The 22,238-nt window shown below is 39.4% G+C and overlaps 1 protein-coding gene across 2 annotated transcripts in view; it reads left to right on the top strand.

Moving 5' to 3' along the window:
• Positions 1 to 22,238, top strand: part of Ttn (titin) — a 278,254-nt gene that overhangs the window by 22,458 nt on the left and 233,558 nt on the right. For both annotated transcript variants that reach the window (XM_017794905.1, XM_017794904.1), the window contains 27 exons: positions 711 to 998; positions 1,222 to 1,287; positions 2,231 to 2,489; positions 2,691 to 2,751; positions 2,856 to 3,071; positions 4,155 to 4,297; positions 5,231 to 5,436; positions 5,959 to 6,192; positions 6,304 to 6,548; positions 7,857 to 8,125; positions 8,248 to 8,412; positions 8,521 to 8,689; positions 8,795 to 10,488; positions 10,618 to 10,899; positions 11,309 to 11,575; positions 11,666 to 11,938; positions 12,162 to 12,425; positions 12,517 to 12,777; positions 15,266 to 15,526; positions 16,042 to 16,305; positions 16,398 to 16,658; positions 16,783 to 17,043; positions 17,704 to 17,964; positions 18,750 to 18,891; positions 18,980 to 19,145; positions 20,222 to 20,453; positions 21,886 to 22,170. In XM_017794905.1, the coding sequence (XP_017650394.1) occupies positions 711 to 998; positions 1,222 to 1,287; positions 2,231 to 2,489; positions 2,691 to 2,751; positions 2,856 to 3,071; positions 4,155 to 4,297; positions 5,231 to 5,436; positions 5,959 to 6,192; positions 6,304 to 6,548; positions 7,857 to 8,125; positions 8,248 to 8,412; positions 8,521 to 8,689; positions 8,795 to 10,488; positions 10,618 to 10,899; positions 11,309 to 11,575; positions 11,666 to 11,938; positions 12,162 to 12,425; positions 12,517 to 12,777; positions 15,266 to 15,526; positions 16,042 to 16,305; positions 16,398 to 16,658; positions 16,783 to 17,043; positions 17,704 to 17,964; positions 18,750 to 18,891; positions 18,980 to 19,145; positions 20,222 to 20,453; positions 21,886 to 22,170 (7,495 nt within the window). The remainder of the gene's footprint in view (positions 1 to 710; positions 999 to 1,221; positions 1,288 to 2,230; positions 2,490 to 2,690; positions 2,752 to 2,855; positions 3,072 to 4,154; positions 4,298 to 5,230; positions 5,437 to 5,958; positions 6,193 to 6,303; positions 6,549 to 7,856; positions 8,126 to 8,247; positions 8,413 to 8,520; positions 8,690 to 8,794; positions 10,489 to 10,617; positions 10,900 to 11,308; positions 11,576 to 11,665; positions 11,939 to 12,161; positions 12,426 to 12,516; positions 12,778 to 15,265; positions 15,527 to 16,041; positions 16,306 to 16,397; positions 16,659 to 16,782; positions 17,044 to 17,703; positions 17,965 to 18,749; positions 18,892 to 18,979; positions 19,146 to 20,221; positions 20,454 to 21,885; positions 22,171 to 22,238) is intronic.

Genomic DNA, 22,238 nt, shown 5'->3' with positions numbered 1-22,238 from the left:
CTGCTTCTGTTTATCAGCTCTACCCTCAGGGAAAAGGAAGAGTAACTCGGGTTGACAGCACAGAGCACTCCTCGTATTAACTACTAGTGTGCTTATTTTAAGAACTTACTCGCTATGTCATCAAAGAATCTTGAGAAATGTATAGTGCCTATATTTGGAGGTGGTCTTGAGTACTACCGAAACCAAATAACTACACACACAGCAACAGAACAGGAACAATAAAGAAGTCATCAAAATATTTTTCTGTATTTGACCCTCCTCACAGACTTGTAGCTGAAATCCAAATACATGACCACAGAGTGCTTCTTAGAATATTTTAAACGCATTTTTAAATTCTCAAGTTTGAATTTCCCACTATGACTCCAAATACCCCATCTGACAGAATTGAATGAAGAAAATTCATGACTGAACTATAGAAGATCCCTCTGATAAGAGCTGCAAAATAAGGAGTGCTTACTACAACCCTGCAAAAGGATATTCAAAGGTTTAACTAAACAGGAATGACAAATAGCTTTTAAATTGGTTTATCTCTGACTTTTCATTAGCTCTAAGACAGATAATGAGTGAATAGAAAACTAGACAAAAAAAATACCAGCTCCCTGGGGAGCTAGACTGCGGCTCAGTACTGAAACGCTACAGCTGAGCACTTCGGAACAATGATGCCTTGCACGAGCATTCCCGTAACATTATTTTCCTACTCTTCCCCTCAGGCATCGATAGCCGGTAGCGCTATCGCCACATTACAAAAAGAGTTGTCAGCCACATCTTCTGCTCAGAAGATCACCAGATCCGTGAAGGCACCCACCGTGAAGCCGGGTGAGACGAGGGGAAGGGCTGAGCCCACCCCTTCGCCACAGTTTCCCTTCTCTGACATGGCGCCGCTGGACACTTACAAGAGTCAAGCTGGCATTGAAGTGAAAAAGGAAGTCGGGGTGAGCATCAGCGGCAGCAGCATCCGTGAAGAGCGCTTCGAAGTGCTGCACGGACGTGAAGCCAAGGTGGGTCCCTGAGTCACGTGATTTCTTGGTCCATACCCGTGGACCTGCCATTTCCCAGCAGCTGGCCAGGAGGGTGGTCTTCCTCCTTTCCTGTGCCCATGCTCAGTTTACCAAGTATGCTACGGAAGGAAGGTGTTTTTCTCAGAAATGTTTTATGACTCTGCATGCGCTAAAATTCATGAGATTTCAGAGCTTTTTGTAACTTCCTTCCTAAAAATCATAGGTAACAGAAACAGCAAGAGTGCCCGCACCTGCTGAGATCCCTGTCACTCCGCCTACCTTAGTATCGGTGAGTAAACATATCGATGACCTTGGCCCCCTTCAACACACATTAGCAAAGGTCAATTCCTCACACTTCCAAGAATGTGGCATGAGTGAGTTTACAATGCTGGCTTTCACATTGTACCCTATTTGACAAGGAAAATGTGATTTCTGTGCGGCAACTGCCATTTACGTATTTAACAGATTTAATGAGCTCCTGGTATGTGGAAGGCATTATTTCAGTGGCTGTAGAGATATAAAGTCCAATTGAGCCCTCTTTGAGGCCTTTGCCTTGCCATCAGAAGAAACATGCAGAAACACATATAGTGAATAAAACAGAAGAGGACAGGCTCCTTGGTGGGAGGGCCCTGAATGGATCGACTCCAGTTAGGGGTCAGGGAAAAGCTTTGTTGAATTGACATTTGCTGCTGTGCCTTCCAGCTTCTCTAGAACTTAAATATGTGCGAATAACAGAAAGCACTGAGTTTCCTTATTATGTGGTATTAACATAATTCCACTGCAGGGATTGGGATATGCCTGGCATTCATTTCAAATTGGGAATATTCTAGTTTCCAAGGGAGTCTCTAACTGTTTTGGAGTCCCGATTAAAATGCATCTTGTGGGCTGGAGAGATGACTCAGTGGTTAAGAACACTGGTTGTTCTTGCAGAAGACCCCGGTTCGAATCCCAGTACCCACACGGCAGCTGACAGCTGTCTGTAACTCCAGTTCCAGGGGATCTGACAGCCTCTTCTGTCCTCCGTGGGCACTGCACGACACGGGTGCATTTACCTACATGCGGGCAATACACACACACATAAAATAAAAATAATAAATGAAAAATTTTTAAAAATGCATCTTGTGGCAATTAAAATGTCCGAGTTCAAATCACATATCTGATATAATTCATAGGGATGATTAATGAATATACATATATAGTATATACACATAATATTTCCTTTTCCTTCTCAGGGCTTAAAAAATGTGACTGTCATAGAAGGTGACTCTGTCACCTTGGAATGCCACATCTCTGGATACCCATCCCCCAAAGTGACATGGTACAGAGAAGACTACCAAATCGAAAGTTCCATTGATTTCCAGATAACCTTCCAGAGTGGGATTGCTCGGCTCATGATCCGCGAAGCCTTTGCAGAAGACAGTGGGCGATTTACTTGCAGTGCTGTGAATGAGGCTGGAACTGTCAGCACATCCTGCTACCTAGCTGTGCAGGGTTAGTAGCTTCCTGGTCCTTATGACCCTGTCATATCTTTCAGCAGGCACACCTTTCCACAACATGTTTTCTGCACACCTTAGAGTGCTATACTGTAAGAATTGGAGGGTGGAGTATGGGGGTCCATCAACTCTCAGTGCTATGTGGAGTCACTAACAGAGCAGACTAGAGACTCACTTCAAGTGGCCTTTTGTCTTCTAGTGTCAGAAGACTTTGAAAAGGAAACAACTGTGACTGAGAAATTTGCCACAGAGGAGAAACGGTAAAACACTCTTGCCGATTAGTTGCTGTTCTAGCATGGTTTGCATGATCTTTCCTGTAGTCCATGGCTACCCAGAGCTAATAGGGAAGATGCTCTCTTTCCAGCTTTGTTGAGTCAAGAGATGTGATAATGACCGATACCAGCATCACAGAGGAACAAGCAGGGCCTGGGGAACCTGCTGCACCTTTCTTCATTACAAAGCCAGTGGTCCAGAAACTGGTGGAAGGTGGGAGCGTTGTGTTTGAATGCCAGGTTGGCAGCAACCCAAAGCCCCATGTCTACTGGAAAAAATCTGGTGTTCCTTTGACTACTGGATACAGGTAATTTAATGGTTGAATAACAGAATTCTCTGCAATGTGTGAGATACCTATACAGAGCCTAAAAAGAAGTCGAACTTGCTTTTTCCAGAAACCCCCAAATTTAGGCTCTCATAACAGACCCTTCATAGTTGTTCTGTGGAGTTTTCACATTTTTAGACAGTTTTTGGAAGGATGATTTTGTTTCCATTTTTTGTGGTACAGAGGATTGAACTTAGAACCTCCTGTATGCTAGACAAGTGCTCTAACACTTAACTGTATTTCCAAACCTTTGCAAAGAGATTTCTCGAGAAATAAAACAATGCAGTACAAGTAGACAGTTCTAGCCTAATTAATTTATAGTGCGAGTGGAAGAGAGTATTTTACACACACTCCCGGATGTGTTTGAGGGAATTTTAAATAAAGCACATTACAATTAAGTTGTAAAACAGTAAAAATAGAGGTTATGTAATGAAGAAAGCTAGTCATGCGTGAAAATCTGTATTAACACATTATTTTGCAATTGATTGAAAGGAAAACTTAATAATCTGAACATGTTGGTATCATATTATCATATATTATTAAGAATATACCATGATCTGAATACTGAGATATTTAGAATTTATAGTTTTGATTATGCTCATATCTTCAAATTAGCTAATGAAAGAGAAAATACCTATCACTTAAGCACCCCAATCACTTGCCAGCATAGGCACGGAATGTGTTTGGTCCCATATACAGCATTATAGTCTTTGTTTTCTTTTCTTTTGTTTTGCTGAAATAGGGTCTCCCTATGTTACCCAGCAGGCCTTGAACTTCTGGGCTCAAGCAAACCTATTGACCTCAGCCACCCAGTTTGCTGAGACTATCAGTCAGTACTAAGCAAATCTGAATAATGTTTAATATAAAAATCTGTAACTTGCTTGGCCCTTGTTACACATGTCATACATTTTTCTCAGTTTTCAGTATTTTTATGCCCACTCTTTGGTAGTACTTAACCATGTTTCTAATGATTACATTCTATGTCATTTACAAAAAAAATCCAGCTCTTTTACTCCCAAAAGGGTCATTTATGACTGATGCTTTTATTTGTTCATTTCCGTGAAGATACAAAGTGAGTTATAACAAACAAACCGGTGACTGCAAACTGGTGATTTCTATGACTTTTGCGGATGATGCTGGAGAATACACTATTGTCATCCGTAATAAGCATGGAGAAACTTCTGCTTCTGCCTCCTTACTCGAAGAAGGTAAGTATGCTCCTGAGTAGTTCCTGCATGCAGGATAGGAATTGAAATGCAGGAAAGCAGCTGTATGCTTGCAGAAAGATCTGCTGTGGGCCTCAGTTCTGACAGCTTGCTTCCACTTCTTTCAGCTTCAGCTATATAGAAAACATGCTAGACCACAAGGCCTTAAAAGCCATATGAAGGTTAAACTGCTGAGATCCTAGCTGTAGTTTCTATTTGGTGAAGAGAAGTTTCTTCCTTTCTACGGAAGATGCAGGCAGTCTAAATCCAGCTGCCTTCCTGGTCCAGGCAGCTAACATGCATGAGCACATGAAGACAATCGCAAACTGGAAAGAATGCATACTTTGTTTCCAGGAGGCCATCACTTCCTACCTGGCAAGCATGTACCAAGCTCAATGTTGCTGGAACACTGAGTATTTTACAGAAAAGCTGAAAATCAGGATTTATTAATGTTCAAAATTTAAAGAAGAAAAAAAAAGTAGCATTCATGCCAAACAAAATGTATTTGTGAGTCACCATTACTCCCTACTGGCTTTTCATATTTACAGTATACTATCCCAAATTCTGTCTCACTTGATCAACTCTACACCCCTTAGAGGAAGATATCTTTTTATCCTCACTTAGCAGCTACAGCACAGAAAACTGAGGAAGGTAAATGAATTCCTATAAGCCTCACTGCAAATGAGGAAGGCCTAGGGTAGATTCCAAAGGACTGACTGTTGCTATAAAGTTCTGTATATAATAGTTTCAGTTGTTAGTGTAAGTTTTGTTTTAAGATAACATTTAATAAATACTTATGGAACAATTTAGTAGTAGGAATTTGGGAAATCTGGCTTTTAGCTATTGACTTATCCTAGGTAGAGCTTGCCTAACTGCGTAGTGATAGAAATTACTTGGAATAAAAGCACCAAAATTGAATTTATTCTTATCTTGTAGCTGATTATGATTTGCTGGTAAAGTCCCAGCAAGAAATGCTTTACCAGACACAAATGACTGCATATGTTCAAGAACCTAGCATTGGAGAAATAGCACCCGGATTTGCATATTCTGAATATGAAAAAGAGTACGAAAAGGAGCAGGCCTTAATAAGGAAGAAGATGGCCAAAGATACCATAATGGTCAGAACTTTTGTAGAAGACCAAGTGAGTAAAACCATAAGAACCAGCTCAACCATTTCACAAATCGCACTTTCTTCTCATAATCCCCCAATTTTATTCTTTCATCTTCAAAAATCATTGTAGGTCCTAGCTCACTACTAACAAGTTTCTTTAATCTTCTCTACTGCACCTGAAATTTGAGAATTGGGGATTATATTTATAAAATAAAATGTTGACTTTAGAAATAGGGTTTATATATTCAAGAAATGATGAATATTAATATGGCATAACCAAATCCATAATGAGAAGTTCCCTCTGTCTGTATGATGAGCACCCCAGGTAGAACCCATACTCTGGGAATACCATTTTACTTAAGATGCCATAACTTTTGCTAGCAAAGGTGACTTTTATGTAGATTGAAGTTAGATCACATATCGAAACCTTCTAGATTCTTCTCCCAGCTAAACATATCAGTCTTTAACTTTGAAACTAATGCATATTCATAAAGAATTTCTATCAGTAAAGATACAACTTTTTAACAAACCACCATTTGTTTTTACTGTATAGGAATTCCATATTTCTTCCTTTGAAGAAAGGCTTATCAAGGAAATTGAATACCGAATAATAAAGACTACATTAGAAGAACTTCTTGAAGAAGATGGAGAAGAAAAGATGTCAGTTGACATTTCTGAATCTGAAGCTATCGAATCAGGATTTGATATAAGAATCAAGAATTACAGGATTCTTGAGGGGATGGGTGTCACTTTTCATTGCAAGATGTCTGGATATCCATTACCCAAGGTAAAATATAGATATGTGTGGAGGTATGCCTCCACACCACAGTAAAGATGCAAAAAAGCTATACTCTATTTCATCCTAATTTTATTCATACATGTACAATATTCTCTGTAGATTGCATGGTATAAAGATGGGAAGCGCATCAGACTTGGAGAAAGATATCAAATGGAATTTTTACAAGATGGCAGAGCCAGTCTACGTATACCTGTTGTCCTTCCAGAGGATGAAGGAATCTATACTGCCTTTGCCAGCAATATTAAAGGAAACGCAATTTGCTCAGGGAAGTTATATGTGGAGCCTGCCGCACCGCTCAGTGCTCCAATTTACATGCCCACACCAGAGCCAGTGAGCAGAATCAGGTAAGGCTTCTAGTACTTAGAGTAGTTTAGTATTTAAATTGTTTTAAACCATCAAATGTTCCAGTAGCAAATTTCTACTATGTGAAAAATAATTGAGATCTGAAGTGACACAGAAACTAACTTTTGGCAGTACTGATAAATGCCAAGAAATTTTGTCTCGCTCTTTGATGAGCAAAGAATTTTAATCGGTGTGAGCTACTATTTTTCTAGTTGTGTCTAATGTAACGATAGTTCTATTCTTGTTCATTTAACATGTGGTCCTTATGAATGTTATCCTTAATTTATATAACAACCTCACAATAGAGTGATTATCATTGCTGCTTTGGAAATGGGAGCACTGGGGCTCTGGGAGCCTTTGGAAATTCCCTGAGTTCATCCAACCTGTTAGTGGTGGCTGCAGCATGCTAAATAGAACCAGTCTGGATGTAAAATTTGCACTGAATTTTGTGTTATTTTGTTGACTAACCTAATTTCTATGTTTTCTCCTCTACTTAGATTTTTTTTTTTTAAGTACATTTTTTTGTTCATTTTGGAGACAGGGTTTCCCTGTAGCCCCACTTGGCCTGGAACTCATTATGTAGACCAGGCTGGCCTCCAACTCACAGAGATCCACCTGCCTCTGCCTCCCGAAGGCTGGGATTAAAGATGTGAGCCATCACACCCAGCCTAAAAAAATACATTTTTATTTTCCCATACATTTTTTTATTTGTTTAATAAACCAATGTACATTTATTAGCATAGTTTAGTACGCAGACCAAGAAAATCTAATAACTAATTAAATTAAGGTGCGAAGGAAAGACAGTATTAAAGACTGCTTAAGTCTTTGAGTCTGAGTACCTAGATACGTTAAATGATCAGGATTTAATCTTTAAGAAAAACACAGCTGGGGCTGAAGAGATGGCTCAGCGGTAAAGAACACTGAATATCTTGCAGAAGACCCAGGTTCGAATCCCAGCACCCACATGGCAGCTAACAACTATCAGTAACTCCAATTCCAGGGGATCTGACAGCCTCCTCTGTCCTCCGCAGGCATTGCACAACATGTGTGCACTTACCTACATGCAGGCAATATACGCATATACATAAAAAATAAAAGTAATAAATAAGATAGTTTAAAATAAGAGAAAAACACAGCTTTAAGGACAATAATGATGTATTCTACTGTGGGTCTCAGCAAGTTTGAGGTACTTTCTGAAACATGCTAGAAGTAAATTCTGAAATAACATTAACAAATAAGACAAAAAGAGATTTGTTTTGCTGTTTTTTCTATATGCTTCATGAAAACATTGTTTTGCCTTTGTTCTCTAGGTCTGTCTCTCCACGTTCAGTGAGCAGGTCTCCTATACGCATGTCCCCTGCTATGTCTCCTGCACGGATGTCCCCTGCGCGGATGTCCCCTGCAAGGATGTCCCCTGGACGCAGGCTGGAGGAAACTGATGAATCACAACTGGAGAGACTGTATAAACCAGTCTTTGTGCTGAAACCTGCTTCTTTCAAGTGTTTAGAAGGACAGACTGCCAGATTTGATTTAAAAGTTGTGGGTAGACCCATGCCAGAGACATTTTGGTTTCACAATGGTAAGTATGATACAATTTCGCTCATGAATCATTGAACACAGAAACAAGCATGTGTGTACATATCTGACAATTCAAAAAACGATTTTAAAGCCTGTTTCCATTTTTACTTATTTTTTTGACAGGCCAGCAAATCGTCAATGACTATACACACAAAATAGTCATTAAAGAAGATGGCACCCAATCACTGATTATTGTTCCTGCATCACCCAGTGATTCTGGAGAATGGACTGTGGTTGCCCAAAATAGAGCAGGAAAATCTACAATTTCTGTGATTTTAACTGTGGAAGGTAAAATAAAACAAGAGTTTTCTTTAAAAAAAATAAATTACTCAGTCACTTTACTTACAAACAGGCATTTCAGCACACTTGTTTTAAACCACAACCTTTCTCTTTCAGCTGTGGAACATCAGATAAAACCAGCATTTGTGGAAAAACTGAAAAATGTCAACATAAGGGAAGGTTCCCGACTTGAAATGAAAGTCAGAGCTATGGGTAACCCCAACCCTGACATTGTATGGTTGAAAAACAGTGACATCATTGTACCTCATAAATATCCAAGGATCAGGTAAGTTTGTAAAGTAATAATAAAACTAAACCTCTTATACAAATGCAATAGCCAAATAAGAAGCAAGTGCTACCAATATACTGATGATTTGCTTCTTTTTTATAGGATTGAAGGAATCAAAGGAGAAGCTGTCCTTAAAATTGACTCCACCATCAGCCAAGATTCTGCCTGGTATACTGCGACTGCTATTAACAAGGCAGGCCGAGATACCACAAGGTGCAAAGTAAATGTTGAAGTCGAGTTTGCAGAGCCTGAACCAGAAAGAAAATTGATCATCCCACGAGGGACATACAGAGCAAAGGAGATTGCTGCCCCAGAGCTGGAGCCCCTCCACTTGCGATATGGTCAAGAGCAGTGGGAAGAGGGGGACCTCTATGACAAGGAGAAACAACAGAAACCATTTTTCAAGAAAAAACTCACTTCCTTAAGACTTAAGCGCTTTGGGCCTGCCCACTTTGAATGTAGACTAACACCAATTGGTGACCCAACCATGGTGGTCGAATGGCTCCACGATGGGAAGCCACTAGAAGCAGCCAATAGGCTTCGTATGATTAATGAATTTGGATACTGCAGCCTTGATTATGGAGTTGCGTATTCTAGAGACAGTGGTGTCATTACTTGCAGAGCCACTAATAAATATGGAACAGATCACACATCTGCTACTCTTATTGTAAAAGATGAGAAAAGCCTTGTGGAAGAATCTCAATTGCCTGAGGGGAGGAAAGGCTTGCAGAGAATCGAAGAGCTAGAGAGAATGGCTCATGAAGGTGCACTTACAGGTGTAACAACAGATCAGAAAGAAAAGCAAAAGCCAGACATTGTCTTGTTCCCAGAGCCTGTCAGGGTGCTCGAAGGAGAGACAGCTAGATTCCGCTGCCGAGTAACAGGCTACCCTCAGCCCAAGCTCAACTGGTACCTCAACGGACAGCTCATCCGCAAAAGCAAAAGGTTCAGAGTTCGCTATGACGGTATTCATTATCTGGACATCGTTGACTGCAAATCTTATGATACAGGTGAAGTCAAGGTCACTGCAGAAAACCCTGAAGGTGTGATGGAGCACAAGGTGAAACTGGAGATACAACAGAGGGAAGATTTCAGGTCTGTCCTTAGGCGAGCTCCTGAGCCAAAGCCCGAGTTTCATGTACATGAACCAGGAAAACTTCAGTTTGAAGTGCAAAAGGTAGACAGACCTGTTGACACCAGTGAAACCAAAGAAATTGTGAAGTTGAAAAGGGCTGAAAGAATTACTCATGAAAAGGTGTCTGAAGAGTCAGAAGAGCTGCGCAGTAAATTCAAGCGCAGGACAGAGGAGGGATACTATGAGGCCATCACAGCTGTGGAGCTCAAGTCTCGCAAGAAGGATGAATCCTACGAAGAACTCCTCAAGAAGACCAAAGATGAACTCCTCCACTGGACCAAAGAGTTAACTGAAGAGGAGAAGAAAGCCCTCGCAGAAGAAGGCAAAATCACAATTCCAACTTTTAAACCGGACAGAATTGAACTTAGCCCTAGTATGGAGGCACCCAAAATTTTTGAAAGAATCCAAAGTCAAACAGTTGGTCAAGGATCTGATGCTCACTTCAGAGTCAGAGTTGTGGGGAAACCAGATCCTGAATGTGAATGGTACAAAAATGGTGTAAAAATTGAGCGGTCTGACCGAATCTACTGGTACTGGCCAGAAGACAATGTTTGTGAACTGGTCATAAGAGACGTGACTGCTGAGGACTCTGCCAGCATCATGGTCAAAGCCATCAATATTGCTGGGGAAACCTCAAGTCATGCATTCTTACTAGTACAAGGTACTTGGAAAATCTTTCATTTAACAATGCTGTTTCTCTATGTCCATAATATCTATCAGTGTATTTAATTTTCTTTTCTTTTCCCACTATTCAAATTGTGAGTTTAATTGTGTTCTTTTCTCCTTGTAGCCAAGCAATTGATCACTTTCACACAGGAATTACAAGATGTTGTTGCTAGGGAAAAGGACACCATGGCAACCTTTGAATGTGAAACTTCAGAGCCATTTGTCAAAGTGAAATGGTATAAAGATGGTATAGAAGTTCACGCAGGAGATAAATATAAAATGCACTCTGACAGGAAGGTTCACTTCCTCTCCGTACTGACCATTGACGCATCTGATGCTGCAGACTACAGCTGTGTGCTTGTGGAAGATGAAAATACCAAAACAACAGCTAAACTTATTGTAGAAGGTAAAAAGTGACTGCATCGTTTCCCTAAGTGTGAAGTCATTTTTTATTCTGTGATAAAATGAGTGAGATAATTTGCCTTTCCTAATAATAATTTTTAGGGGATTAGATATAAGCTTCATAGCAAGTGTCATCAATTTGTATTGTTATTAAGAATACTGAAAAAATTTTAAAATCATGCTTCACAAATGTTTTACTCGAAATATAGCTCTCTAGTTCCAAAAAATACAAAAATTAAAATAGCTTTTTTTACTGAAAATTTCTTAGTCCACTAGTAGGAAGATACTAAGACTATTCTTGAAATTATGAAAGAATTAAGATATATGTAGTTATGGATATATCATTGTCACTATCCACACTCTAGTTGCCTAACTCTCCTAAAAAATTAACTTATCTTTACCTTATACCTCAGGGGCAGTTGTTGAGTTCGTGAAAGAACTTCAGGACATAGAAGTTCCAGAGTCATATTCAGGAGAGTTAGAGTGTATTATATCCCCAGAAAATATAGAAGGCAAATGGTATCATAATGATGTGGAGCTTAAATCCAATGGCAAATACTCAATTACATCCCGCCGTGGGCGCCAGAACCTCACAGTCAAGGATGTAACCAAAGAGGACCAGGGGGAATACAGCTTTGTTGTTGATGGGAAGAAGACAACCTGTAAACTTAAGATGAAACGTAAGTCCTCCCACCTCTGACAACTGCAGTGTGCATTGGTTGTATTCGTTGGTAAAAATTATGACATTCTTCTCTCCCTATCTTTCACAGCCCGTCCCATTGCTATTCTCCAAGGACTTAGTGATCAGAAAGTCTGTGAGGGTGACATTGTTCAGCTTGAGGTCAAAGTCTCCTTAGAAAATGTGGAAGGTGTCTGGATGAAAGATGGCCAAGAAGTTCAGCACAGTGATAGAGTTCACATTGTGATAGACAAACAATCCCACATGTTGCTTATTGAAGATATGACCAAAGAAGACGCTGGAAATTACTCCTTCACTATTCCTGCCCTTGGACTCTCCACCAGTGGGCATGTCTCTGTCTATAGTGAGTGTTACACTGTTTTGTATCAATTCTTATACTTGTTTTATTTTTGTGGTACTGGATATCAAACCCAGGGTCTTGTGCAAACTAAGTAGGCCTCTACCACTGAGCTATACCCTAATTCTAGTTTTATGAATCCAATTGGCAAGTAAGCTAAAGAACTTTAAATAAGCAGAAACTTAAAATTCACTTTCATATAATGCCTTCTGTCTGTCTGCTTTTGCAGGGGTTGATGTGATAACACCTCTGAAAGATGTCAATGTGATTGAGGGTACCAAGGCTGTGCTTGAATGCAAGGTCTCTGTCCCTGATGTGACTTCTGTTAAATGGTACCTAAATGATGAACAAATCAAGCCTGATGATCGTGTGCAATCCATTGTCAAAGGCACTAAACAGAGACTTGTGATTAACCGAACTCATGCTTCAGATGAAGGGCCTTATAAGCTGATGGTTGGCAGAGTTGAAACCAGCTGTAATCTCTCTGTAGAAAGTAAGGATTGTTCTATGTAATCAATCACTATTTTAAGGATTTTATGTTCCTTCTGTAATAATAACTACTCAATCATTTTGTTTTGCATTAGAAATTAAAATTATCAGAGGTCTTCATGACCTGACCTGCACAGAAACTCAAAATGTGGTCTTGGAGGTTGAGCTCTCCCACTCAGGAATTGATGTCTTATGGAATTTTAAGGACAAGGAAATTAAACCCAGTTCTAAATATAAAATTGAAGCTCATGGCAAAATATACAAACTGACGGTTTTAAATATGATGAAAGATGATGAAGGAGAATATGCATTTTACGCTGGAGAAAATATGACATCTGGAAAACTTACTGTGGCAGGTTTGTAATTGATTGTTCAATTTAAGTTCTTATGTGGAGCAGTTATTTTAATTAAAGAAATTGTTTCCATTTCCCCCCACAAATTACCATCTGTTTCCCACTGCCAGGCCTCTGTTCACACTCATCTCTATGCCAATAGTACCCTCTGCTCCATCCCTATCAGCCTAAACTCCATTTGCCCACTTCCACTTTAGAGGCTGTCTACACTGTCAGTACCTCAGGTGTCATCTCTTCCATGAAACGTTCCTTAACCTCCCTACCTCTTACTCTATTCTCAGGATCACTTGATGACTCTCGCATGGTCCTCATCATGCCCTTGTCTTGTTTCTGTTTCATTTTCCCACACCAGAGTGTATATCTCTTGAATACAGAATTGCTTCATTTTCTTCTCTATGTACTCTGCAAGATAAATTATCAATAAGTATTTGCTGAAGTGAGCTTTAACTTTGTCTAAAAATGTTTAAGCATTCTTGCTTCTTCACACTTTTTTCCTGTTATTTCCTTCATTCATTTTATCATTCATTTTCCTCCATTCATTCATCTAGTAAATACTTTTATTATAAATGCAGTGCTATTCATCTGTGTATTCTTATGACGTGAAGGAGAATATGACCCTTCTCATTCAGTAGAAACCTTAGCTTTAAATGAAGAATCATGGCTGGAACACTGGCTCAGCCATTAACAGCACCTACTGCTCTTCCAGGACCCAGATTCGGTTCTCAGCACCCACATGGCAGCTAACAACCATCTGTAACTCCAGTTCCAGGGATCCAATACTCTCTTCTGACCTCTATGGGCATTGCATATGTGTAGGCAAAACACTCATACAGATAAAATAAAAACAAAATTTAAAACATTGAAGAATGAAGAATCAAAAATATAAACCATTTGTCAACAGAGAAGTAGAAATTATAATTAATATTTTTGATTAATTGCATTTTTGAGTATTGAAGAAATGAGATGTTATACTCAGATAAAATTCTTCTGGTATATAACCAAGTCATATGGTGAAAGTGTGTACTTACTTGGTATGAAAATTTCATGATTTATACTTTATCATGTAAGGTTTCCTTAGAGATTTGGCCATAAGAGACTTATAAAATAAAATCTCAGGCCCTACACTTTTGTAAGTTTAATATAAATATCATGATTTTAAATATGCAAAAACAAAAAGCTATAAGCCCCATGTAATTTCAGTCAGCAATTTTTTTAAGTACCTGTCATGGGCCAGCTATTACGAGGAGCTCAAGACACAAAAGTGAAGTAGGTATGTATTTTTTTCTTGAGGAATTCAGAAGTTTGAGGAAAACAGATACCAAAACAACTAAGTAATTAAAACCGTTATTTATTTCACAATGATGGGAACGGGGGCAATCGTGGAAAATTTTATAGGAGAGATGACATTTCTCAATCCAGTGCTTTTTTTGTGCACAGGAAATATATCTAATGTTTCTTTTACTAACACTAATGAAAGTTGGCTTTATATAATGATCTATAACTGTAATCCCAACACTTGGAAGGTAGAGGCAGAGGAATTTCCATGAGTTTGGGGCCAGACTAACAAACAAACAATAAACAAATGAACTGTTTTGACATTTTTGTTCAACAAATTTTCCCCAAATATCAAATATAGTCCAAGGAAATAATTCCTTTTTAAAAAATATTTTTATTGTTTTTATTTTATATGTATGAGTGTTTTGTCTGCATATATGTAAGTACACCTGTGTAATGCAATGCCCACGTAAATCAGAAGAAGGCATTGGATTCCTTGGAACTAGAGTTACAGATGGTTGTTAGCCACCATATGGGTGCTGGGAATCAAACCTGGGTCTTCTGCAAGGGCAGTCAGTGCTTTTCACTGCTGAGTCATCTCTCTAGCCCCAAGGAAATAATTCTTAAAGAATTAAATACTATGTTTTTAAACAGAAAGAATAGTGTTAAAGATATCCATGTAACATGCTATGTATTACAGATCTCAGAATTTTTAAAAAAAAAATTTTTTTAATTTTTTATGTGTATATGTATGTTGTATGCATTTATGTAAGTGTATCCATGTATGCCATGTCTGTGGAGGCCAAAAGGGGGCTTTTAGATCCTCTGGAACTGGAATTACAGATAGATGTTACCTGCCATGTGAGTGCTGGGAGCCAAACCTGGGTCTTCTGGAAGAGCAGTCAGAACTCTTAACTGCTGAGCCATCTCTCCAGCCTCCCAGACTTCTGAATTTTTTTAATCAAACGGTTCCTTTTCCTTTGCAAAATTTTCCCACATCTTTTTTGGTTATTACTGATGCTTAGAATAAGGGATGTCTGTGGCACTTTCTAAGTATGGAAAAAACTTCTGTGGTGCTTTCTAAATATGGGAAAAACTAATTTTATGTTCAAAATCATGTTTTAAAAATTGATATTTGATGTTTCACTATGCAATGATTTCTTTATTCCATAAGTATTTTTAAAGGATTCATGTGTGTCCTACCCTTTTTCCAAAGGGGGAGCTATCTCCAAGCCACTCACAGACCAAACGGTAGCAGAATCCCAGGAAGCTGTGTTTGAATGTGAAGTTGCCAACCCTGATTCCGAGGGTGAATGGTTGAAGGATGGCAAACACTTGACTCTGAGTAACAACTTCAGAAGTGAATCTGATGGCCACAAAAGGAGACTCGTCATTGCTGCTTCCAAGTTAGACGATGTTGGAGAATACACTTACAAAGTGGCCACCTCCAAAACATCTGCCAAGCTGAGAGTCGAAGGTAATAGCTTTATCCTGTCACATTCTACGGCTTTTTTAATTGTTACCATTTTCAAAGTCAAATGGTGAGTCATTTAGGTGACTAGACTAGATCCTCATTTCATAACATCATCATTAATTTTCTAAACTTTCCTTCTGAGCCTTGTATCAGAATGCATAAGCTTTCATCAGATGTGTTTATGTGATGAAACCATTTCTTAGAGCTATGAAACGGCCACAATCAGACGCTCTTGATTCCCTATTTCTCTTCCACCAGTCTATTTGGCTGGTAGTATATGGATATGCGAGCTTTATTAACTGAAGTATAGAAAAATCATTGCACAAGATCCATTTCCAACTGGATCCCAGATTTCCTAAATAACTCCCAAGTGTCTTTTAAAATGACACGTGATGTAATCGGAAAATTTTCAGTAACCACGATTTTACAAGATGACTGGGCAGTGATCATGATCAGGACTTCTTTTGCTTACCAGTCATCGTTGATGTTTTCTAAATCAATCTTTAATTCTTCTTCAGCTGTCAAAATTAAGAAGACTCTGAAGAACCTCACAGTAACAGAGACTCAAGATGCTGTCTTCTCTGTTGAGCTGACACACCCTGATGTCAAAGGTGTCCAATGGATCAAAAATGGAGTGGTACTGAATTCTAATGACAAGTATGAAATCTCAGTCAAAGGAACACTTTATTCTCTGAGGATTAAAAATTGTGCCATTGTGGATGAATCTGTCTATGGCTTCAAACTGGGAAAACTAGGAGCCAGTGCCAGGCTACATGTTGAGAGTAAGTTGGCATAAAAACATTTTAGAGGTAGCCAATCTATGATTACCATTGTGTTAACCACATTATTGAATTTCTCCAACTTTACTCCTTAGCTGTGAAGATCATTAAAAAGCCAAAGGATGTGACTGCCTTGGAAAATGCCACCGTTGCCTTTGAAGTCAGTGTTTCCCATGACACAGTTCCAGTAAAATGGTTCCATAAGAATGTGGAGATTAAGCCAAGTGACAAACATAGACTGGTCTCAGAGAGGAAGGTCCACAAGCTGATGCTGCAGAACATCACGCCCTCTGATGCTGGAGAGTACACTGCCATGGTGGGGCAGCTGGAGTGCAAAGCGAAGCTGTTTGTGGAGAGTAAGTACTGGGCAGCCTTCGTGCCAGTCCCCTTGATGATTACTGTTAATTTGCTTCTTTGTTTTTCTTCCCTACTTTTAAAAATGAAATAAATTGACTAAAATACTCTCTGATTCTCCAAAAGCACTACATATTACAAAAACTATGAAAAGTATTGAGGTACCTGAAACCAAAACTGCCTCCTTTGAGTGTGAGGTTTCCCACTTCAACGTTCCTTCTATGTGGCTGAAGAATGGTGTAGAAATTGAGATGAGTGAAAAGTTCAAGATAGTTGTGCAGGGAAAACTCCACCAGCTGATCATCATGAACACCAGCACTGAGGATTCTGCAGAATATACATTTGTTTGTGGCAATGACCAAGTTAGTGCCACCCTGACAGTGACGCGTAAGTTTATGTGTGTGTGTGTCTGTGTGTCTGTGTGTCTGTGTGTGTCTGTGTGTATGTAGATGGGTGTGTATCTATATAAGTTTTGAACAGACTACATTTTTGCTCCCTAACTAATCTATTCAAAAACTTTTAAATTATATTTTTGTTTTTTATGTGTATGATTGCTTTGCCTGGATTTATATAAGTGCATCGGTGTTCAATGCCTATAGAGTCCAGAAGAGGGGTGTCAGATCCCCTGGAACTGAAGTTATGAATGGCTGTGACCTACCACGTGGGTGCTAGGAACTGAACGTAGGTCCTCTGGAAGAACAGCTCTTAACCTCTGAGCCATCTCTCTAGCCCCTATCTAAAAATGCTTGACAGGCCATCAACTGTGTGTTTAGTCTGAGTTTTCACTAGTACGCCCATCTGCATAAAATTTCTTAATTACAGTAGCATTGAAAGTCTACCAAGAAAGATGCTTCAGTGTCTATCACTTAGTTTCTCTGTTCGTCTCTCAGTGGACCTTGTCTTGTACACAAACAGTATCAAAGTGTGAATTATAATCACATCAACACACAGATTAAAAACATTCTGGGTTTTCATTATGCTCCTGTTATAATCCACTTTGGGCTTACATAAAGTTGACTTGGGTGTTTTTTCTTTTCCCTTCTGCAGCAATCATGATTACATCCATGCTGAAAGATATCAATGCTGAAGAAAAAGACACCATAACATTTGAAGTGACAGTAAACTATGAAGGCATCACTTATAAATGGTTAAAGAATGGTGTGGAAATCAAATCTACTGACAGGTGCCAGATGAGAACCAAGAAGCTTACACACTCACTGAACATCAGGAATGTTCACTTTGGAGATGCTGCCGACTACACCTTTGTGGCTGGAAAAGCTACATCGACAGCCACGCTTTATGTGGAAGGTATGATTTCATGAATGTTGCCTTCATAGGAAAAAAATCAAATATACTACATAAAATGTTAGTCTGTCAGTTGATGAATGGACCAATAAAATGAGGTGTATCCATACAATTGAGATAGTAAGAAATAAAAAGGAAGTGGTAATACAGTGTTTATAATATGAGCAAACACTGGAAACTGTAAAATCAAAGAAGCCCCACACATATTGTATGAATCCACTCATATGAAATATCCTTAATACACAAGTTTATTGAGACACAGATCAATAGTTGCCTGTCTAGGGGGAGTTGATGGAAAGAGTTTTAATGTATGATGGCTAAGTGGGACCTGATTTCTTTCTGAGAAAATGAAAATATTTTAAAATTATGCTGATGGTTATACAACAACACATACCCTGGAAGCTGTTGAACTGTATACTCTAAATTAGGATTGTACAAACTTTTGGTTTCTCTGGGCCACATTGGACAAAGAAGAATTGCCTTGGGCCACTCACTAAAACCAGGAGTGTCCAACCAGAAGCCAACAGGTTGTATGAGCATGCATACATCTATTTTGTGTGACATTGTGACATAACATGGTCATGTTCGTGTTTAAAAATCATGCAGTCAAGTTACAAAAACTGTGTAAAAGCATTCTCAAGTTCAAGTAAGTTACAGTTTTCTGTTGGGCCCCATTCACAGCTATTGTGGGCAGCATCCAACCCCCTGCAGATGGCTGAATTGTATAGTATGTGACTTATAAATTACTAAGAATATTAAATATTCACTTTTTACATGCTGTTTTCCAGCTCGTCATATAGAATTTAGGAAACACATCAAGGACATTAAAGTTCTGGAGAAGAAACGAGCCATGTTTGAATGTGAAGTTTCTGAACCTGACATTACTGTCCAGTGGATGAAGGATGGTCAGGAACTGCAGATGGCAGACAGGTCAAATATCTTGCCTTGTTATGTTGCAGTTGGTCCAAATTTCTTTTGAATGCCACACATTAAGCTCCAATTTCTATTCTACCCATAGGATAAAGATTCAGAAGGAGAAATATGTCCACCGCCTTCTGATCCCATCCACACGGATGTCTGATGCTGGGCAGTACACAGTGGTGGCAGGAGGCAACATGTCAACAGCTAACCTCTTTGTAGAAGGCAGGGATGTCCGCATACGAAGTATTAAAAAGGAGGTTCAGGTATTGTCTTCATACTGAATATTTTGAGAAATCATCAGTCGTCCTTAATCCCATCTTTAATTTTGGCTTTGAACTTTTTTAAGCACACTCTTTTAAAGACTGAAATCAGCTCCTCCCTCTTGGCTTAGATTCCTTGCAGCCTTCAATTTAGTCACAGTTTATAGTAATAGAACATCTAAATTATTTAATTAAAGCAACTATAGAAATTTCTAGCTAATAAATGGCTACTTGCCACACAACACCAATCAGAAAAGTGATAAAATGTAAATTGTGACATTCACACATCAATTAGAGTTAAGAAAATTTAGAAGGATATGGCATGTTCTCAGTTTTTTCCATGGAGAGGCAGGCATATAGGAACTTAGCATCTGAGAACACTTGCCATGAGGTCTTTGAGTAATCCCAGTCTGAGCAATGCTGAATTCCTAGTGAGGATGCTAAACATGCACTTTTGATGTCTGCTGTTTGCAGAGCTTGTTCTTGTGGGCACTGATCTTTCCAAATGGCTTAATGGGGAGAGTATGTCCCCTAAAATTCATCTTGAGTTCGGCTCTATCATATTGCTCCCCCAGAGAAAATCATGTTCTAGAAAATTTCCATATTGGAAAGCTTTCAATGAGAATTCAGATAATTCAGCTGTGTCTTCTTTCTTCCCCCCTCATGTTTAAACTAAGGATGGTAATTCTTAGCTAGCCCACAAAATTACATTTCATATGATATGAAATCAGATTAGATAGTAGCTTCAAAGAGCTCTATAAACAATTGAAAGCCCCCAGATGTAAAATGTCATCATTTCAGTTGTCATTAATTAAGGTGCAAACATTTAAAAGTGAAGTCATTGTTTCCTTAGACAGCCTTGCTCCTTAGCACAAGTATTAAGCGCGATTCTCTACAGAAGAGATTTGGGTTCTATTTGTCCAAGTCTATGCAGGAAAAATGAAAATGTGTTATAATCAGCCAACTTGTTATGTTGTGATATATCAGATTTTCATAGTCTTCAAATGATTTAGAAGTGAATTACGTAAAATAAAACCGGATTCATCTTCTGTTTTCTTTTCATGCTGTCCCATCAACAGGTCATTGAGAAGCAGCGTGCTGTTGTTGAGTTTGAGGTCAACGAAGACGACGTTGATGCCCACTGGTATAAAGATGGCATTGAAATCAATTTCCAAGTTCAAGAACGACACCAATATGTGGTGGAGAGAAGAATCCACCGGATGTTTATCTCTGAGACCAAGCATAGTGATGCTGGTGAATACACCTTTGTGGCAGGAAGAAACAGGAGTTCTGTGACTCTCTATGTCAATGGTATGTGGTTAGACTTTAATGTATCTTACTGTTCCATCTGGAATAATCCTCTTTAAAGCCACTGATACTCTGGAGCTTCCTGAGAAATTTCTAAAGAACCTATGGTACTCATCTGGATGCATCTGCATTTGTGTGCACATTAAGCCTGTGGGAAAAGGAGAACAACTGTTAAAAGAACTATAGAGATGTTCTTTCCAGGAAGCATCTGATGGCCAGATCCTCATTTGATTGACACTACTGAACAGTTAAGATTTATTCCAGATGGGTTTCCAGATACAGCATTAAGCCATCTTAGTTCTCTGCCCTAATCACTTAAGTGTGAATAGCACTACTACCACAATAGGGTATGGAATGCCTGAGACAATTCAAAGAACTTCCTTGAGACCATAGAGTGCCTAGGGAGCCACAGGCAGTATGGAATGAGGCTTTCTCTAAGATCAGGGCTTCTTCTTTGGAAGTGGAATTCCATATGCTACAAACCCTTCGAGGAACTTCATAACAGTCCTCAGGAGAGTGCCATTAGACTTCTGCTTCCCTCATCACCCTAGCTCTGAATCTAATGCTGGCCAAGATCTGAGACTAACCTAGACACATAGAGAATAGAACCTGCCTTCCCATCCCCATCTTGGGCTATATCTCTGAGCAACATTTCTCTGATTCAAGTGGAGGTGGCGTTGTCTCAGCATTCATAAAGATGAGCCCTTTCCCAGAATTCACTGTGTCCCTAAGACAAGCCAGTGGCCATGCATCCAGTTTTCCTTTTCCTCTGCACTAGTAGCAGAGAAACAGAAACAGAGAAGTAAAGTTTTTTTCCCATAGTAGTGCCAGACACCAGCCTCTCATAAACCCTTTCTCCCTTTTTGCGGGTTTTGTGATCTACCTAGGTTCCCTCATCCAACACTAAGAATATACACTAATCAGACAAATCATAAAGCTGAATTTGCTAAATGTACTTAATTGTATTTTACTGATATGAAATGATTGTCATTTAATACGTACTGATTGCATTCCACTGGCATCAACAAAATGCCAGCAACATTTCTACAATACTTGCAAAGCAAACAGACCTGCATGGGATAAGCCCCTTCACCATGTTAATTCACTCAAATGACTTTTAAAAATAGGCAGAACATGGAAAGCATTCAAGAGGTCATTTAGAGGTCTATTGTGCCCCAACCTGAACCAGAGCCTCCGTGTTATACTTACATACCTGACTCACACAAACATCTTTCTGAAGTTATTACTTTTACTTAAGAGGAAAGTTCCTTCTTAGAACAAAAAAATTCTGATATTCCAAGATACTTAAAGATTACGCAGCTCCAAGATTTCGTCTCCGGGCACAAAACCACCTTGAACCAAATTAATGCAGTGTTTGGCATGCTGCCCTCCCTTTCCACTCTTTCATGGGCTGTTTTCTGTCATTTTCTTCCAGCTCCCGAACCACCCCAAGTCCTGCAGGAGCTCCAGCCTGTCACTGTGCAGTCTGGCAAGCCTGCTCGCTTCTGTGCCGTGATATCTGGTAGACCACAGCCCAAAATTTCCTGGTACAAGGAGGAGCAGCAGCTTTCCACTGGTTTCAAATGCAAATTTCTTCATGATGGGCAAGAGTACACGCTTTTGCTCATCGAAGCCTTCCCAGAGGACGCGGCTGTCTACACCTGTGAAGCCAAGAACGACTATGGAGTGGCCACAACCTCAGCTTCCCTTTCTGTGGAAGGTAGGGATACCCTGCGACTTCCCAACTGAAAGAGACCCTCAGAAGCAAGCTCCTGAGCTCTCCCAGGG

This window comes from Nannospalax galili, unplaced genomic scaffold, assembly GCF_000622305.1.
Source record: "Nannospalax galili isolate Female #2095 unplaced genomic scaffold, S.galili_v1.0 scaffold346, whole genome shotgun sequence".
Classification (NCBI taxonomy): Eukaryota; Metazoa; Chordata; class Mammalia; order Rodentia; family Spalacidae; genus Nannospalax; species Nannospalax galili.
The sequence above is the reverse complement of the archived record's forward strand: the minus strand, read 5'-3'. Positions and strand labels throughout refer to the sequence as shown.